Source organism: Sinocyclocheilus anshuiensis, unplaced genomic scaffold, assembly GCF_001515605.1.
Source record: "Sinocyclocheilus anshuiensis isolate Anshui unplaced genomic scaffold, SAMN03320099.WGS_v1.1 scaffold145, whole genome shotgun sequence".
In the NCBI taxonomy this organism is placed as follows: Eukaryota; Metazoa; Chordata; class Actinopteri; order Cypriniformes; family Cyprinidae; genus Sinocyclocheilus; species Sinocyclocheilus anshuiensis.
The window spans coordinates 2,173,225-2,177,163 of NW_015537973.1; the positions used below are offsets into that span (position 1 = coordinate 2,173,225).

At 38.3% G+C, this 3,939-nt stretch overlaps 1 protein-coding gene across 2 annotated transcripts in view; it reads right to left on the reverse strand.

The window, feature by feature from the left end:
* Positions 1-3,939, reverse strand: part of LOC107671062 (storkhead-box protein 2-like) — a 67,314-nt gene that overhangs the window by 26,779 nt on the left and 36,596 nt on the right. Inside the window, exon 1 of one of the 2 annotated variants that reach the window (XM_016463917.1) lies at positions 3,738-3,933. The exons of the other annotated variant lie outside the window; for it this stretch is intronic. Coding sequence (XP_016319403.1) covers positions 3,738-3,915 — 178 coding nt within the window. The 5' untranslated portion in view covers positions 3,916-3,933. Of the gene's footprint in view, positions 1-3,737; positions 3,934-3,939 lie in introns of those variants that run through there. 2 annotated transcript variants of the gene reach the window in all.

The following is a 3,939-nucleotide window of genomic DNA, read 5'->3' on the forward strand; positions in this document are numbered from 1 at the left end:
TCAGTCTGTGTGCATTGAATTTATTTAATACACGAGTTTCACAATTTGAGTTGAATTACTGAAATAAATTAACTTTTCCACGACATTCTAATTTATTGAGATGCACCTGTATTTAGTATCTACTAAATATGACATGCTACTGTACAAATGAGATTTAACAGCTATGGCAGAGGGCAGGTTTTTAGCAAATAAGGACTTAAATTTCCAAAATAGGCTCATTGGAACAACATCTCTACCTAAATTTTTGTTGCAAAACTCCAGAAAGTACCTATACATAAAGTTCACTGAGGTTTCTAGATGAAATGACCACAAGTGGCAGTAAAACACCAACAACTTGAAACTTGGAAAATTCCTTTTGACACAATTCATGGTTACAGGGGCAGATTATTAATTAATAATGACTTATTTCTTGTGTGTTGTTCTTGCACAATTATGACCTCAAAACTGTCCATGGTTTATAAACGAATACATGTTCATGTTTGCATCAGATGTCCAGCTCCACACGTATGACTTTTCTCATGTAGTAAACTTGCTTGATAGCTCACCTGGTATAGCATTGCACTTACAAAAAAAGATTTTAAAGTCTTGTAGAAACTAGCTACAATTGACCTATCGGTAAGCCCCGCCCCCCTTAGTTAATGTCGCGAACTCGGACAAACAAACGGAGTTGCTAACTGTCTTACAATGACAGCTGTCAGTGTGAAAACCTTGTCCTTATATCTTTTTTTATATATTTTGGACACAGAAGGGCCACCATTCAAGTGGGACTTAAATATGTCATGGAGGGATATATAAAAGATTTTAAAATAAATATTGTGGGTATTAATTTGGAAGCGAGGGTTTGCAGATCACGAGCGGGAGAAGCCTCATGTTACGTTCGTCACGATCGCAGATAACAACATCCCAGATCAACACTGTTCATTTATTGAAGGGTACGATTAAATTAATTTACATTTTACCAGTTTAATATGAAGACACAGTGAAATGTAGACCTTCGTTTATGTGTTTTTGTCCTACACTAAGACGTGAGAACAGTCCGCTATTTAGGTTTGTATGGACTCACTAACTTTAACGTTAGCCAGTTTTAGCCAGAGATACCTTACTAAAGCACAAGATGACATTAACGTTCTGCTTGAGCAGATGAAAATTGTAACTTACTGAGAGTATGACAACCAGAAAACAAACGGTTTTGTTTTCATTGGGATTGGGGGTGAATGCTTTGGGACATTTTGCTCTGTTTTGTTTGGGTTTAGGAAATATAATAAAATAAATTCCATTGCCTATCCTCTCAGGATACCTGGAATCAGAGTTACAAGTACCCCAGGCACATTGTTTTTCCATTTTTGAAGCATATACCCTATAAAAACGATGCGAGCTTCGGATCTTCCAATGTTTCTCTATGGCGCTGAAACCTACAGATGTCCGAGTTCCGCTCCCCATGCAACTGATACTCGACTGCCATTGGCTCATCTGCGTTCGAGGGGAGGGGCTTACCAATAGGTCAATTGTATGGTTACTTCAGAAAGTGCATTTTATCTCATGTTTGCTTTTCGTATTGGTTGCATTTACCTTTTAGTTTCACTCACAGGACAATTTCCAAACTACCGCAATAAGTACAATATCCTATGTAATAAAACATTGCCAGATTCAAGTTCATCTGTTTCAGATGGAAACTTTTATCACCAGTCACTGGACATTTCATTTTAAATGTGTTGCGAAACATGCAAAAAGCAACGTAACACCATTTTGCAGAAACGCCACAGGCACTATTTCCAATGAGCCTGGGCTGTAAATTTAGGTGTGTTTTTTCAAGCATTTTTGTCTTTTTTGTCTTTTCACACTGTTTCTAAATGGTGGTTTTAATGGTGGGGGAACAATACATAAATTACAACAATTGTCACTATTCCTTTAAAGAACAGAGGGACAGATGGCAAAACGTCAGCTTCTAAAACACTTAGCTGTAAAAGCTGAAAAGGAATTGCCACGTTAAAAAAGTGAGACCTGAAAAAAGTGATAATTCAAGTTGAGACATTTTTATCTGGCTTGAAGTACAGACAATTTAAACCTCATCTGGTGAACTCTAGCCTATTTTGTGGCACTTTCCATGGGGTAAAAAAATAGGGTCTGATGCTTGGGGACATTTTTTTAGCATCTAAAACTTTTTTAGCATATGGTCAAAGAAAGTTGGTACTTTACCTTCACAAAATGATTGTGATTGTCAGCCTTAAACATTCACACAAAAATTACCAGTTTATTTTGAATCAAATTTTTCAAACTTGTTTAAAAAAGAAAAAAAATGGAAAAAAGCAGTTTAAATTCTTGATTTGTGTGATTAGCAATGAACATTAAATTAACCTTAAAATAAAAATTACATTTATCAAATCACTATGGCAGAATGGGTAATAAGTGCACAGATTTAGCCTAAATTAAGCTACCACTCAGTAAAGGTTAGCTGATTTAGGCTAAAATGTTAATGATTAACTTAATTTCCCAATACTCAGAAAGACAATATTTGTTTGATCGTCAATTTTCACGATAGTTTAGGTAAAAGGGTTAAATTCTTGAATTTTATGGATGCTGTGACTACAATTTACTTAATTTGGTAGGTAATTTGTAGGTAGGTGACTTGCCTTTATGCCATGTTGTAGAAAGAGGTTTGCATTAGTTAATTAGTTAAAAAATAAGATTTATTACAATAAACTGATTATCAATTCGACAGATGCAAAATTATTATATATTTCTATTATTTTAATTGTTGGATAGAGCCTTTAGGGTGGGACAGTCTTGGTTCATCTATATTTTATTAAAGAAATCGAATAATTCTTACAACAAAACATGGAACTGTGCCAGCAAAGTGTACAGCAAAATGTATCCTATTTGTGAGTGTTACCTGATATGCTTAAAACTAAGAGAACTTACAGATTTTCTCCTTTTCACAGTCTCTGTTCTAACTTTGCACCCAATTTGTCACACCTCATGAACACACACATGACTGTACAAACATGCAAGCAGATACATTGCACCAAACTAAAAGGACTGGCAACTTTCTTTACCCCAAACACAGATCAAAAATACAGTTTAAAAATTGAGGTGGTGTCACCTTTCCATTTCACTATTGAGCTCCTCTACAAGCCTGACCAGCTCTTCAGTTATAGGCCTATATTATGGACAATAACAGAGGACTCACAACCAAAATGGAGAAAAGCAGCCATGAAACCTAAGGCCATCTCACAATCTCTGTACAACTGGGAAATCAGCTGCCAGAATGGATATTCATGATGCTACAAACTTGATACTGTAAAACCATTGCTGGAACCAAAATGGTGGATGCATGATGCTTGATTTCATCCTCTGCTTTGCTTGTGTTGTTGCGACTGCTTCGCCACTACAGCATGCTTCAAAAGCCCCTGTCTATCAGCACATCAAATGCAGCAACCTCACATGTCCATTTAAACAATCATGGAGAATGACAGATACTAGGCTAATGCACTAGGCTAACAAACATTTACATTAGGGTTCCTCAAATCCAGTCCAGAAGGGCCACTGCCCCTGCAGAGTTTAGATCCAACCCAAATCAGAGACACCTAAGCAAGCTAGTCAAGGAGAGTTACTAGAAAATTACAGGCAAGTGAGGTGGGTTTGAGCTAAACTCTGCAGTGGTCCTTCAGGAACAGATTTGTGGAACCCTGATCTACGGCCTCTGGTCCAAGGTGAAACAGAGGTCCTGGGGGACCCACCTGGTGTCATGTAGCCCCGTGGAGAAGGGGAGATGTGGGTCGGAGGAGGGGGCAGTGGAAAGTGCTTATGGTGGTGGTAGTCCTTCTCACTGCGAGAGCGGATGCGCTCCAAGGCCCGCTCCGGTAGATCCGAGCTGGGCCAGGCCCACCTAAGGTTGGTGCTGCGGGTCTTCTTCATGCCGGCAGGAGGGGGGAAGGGGGG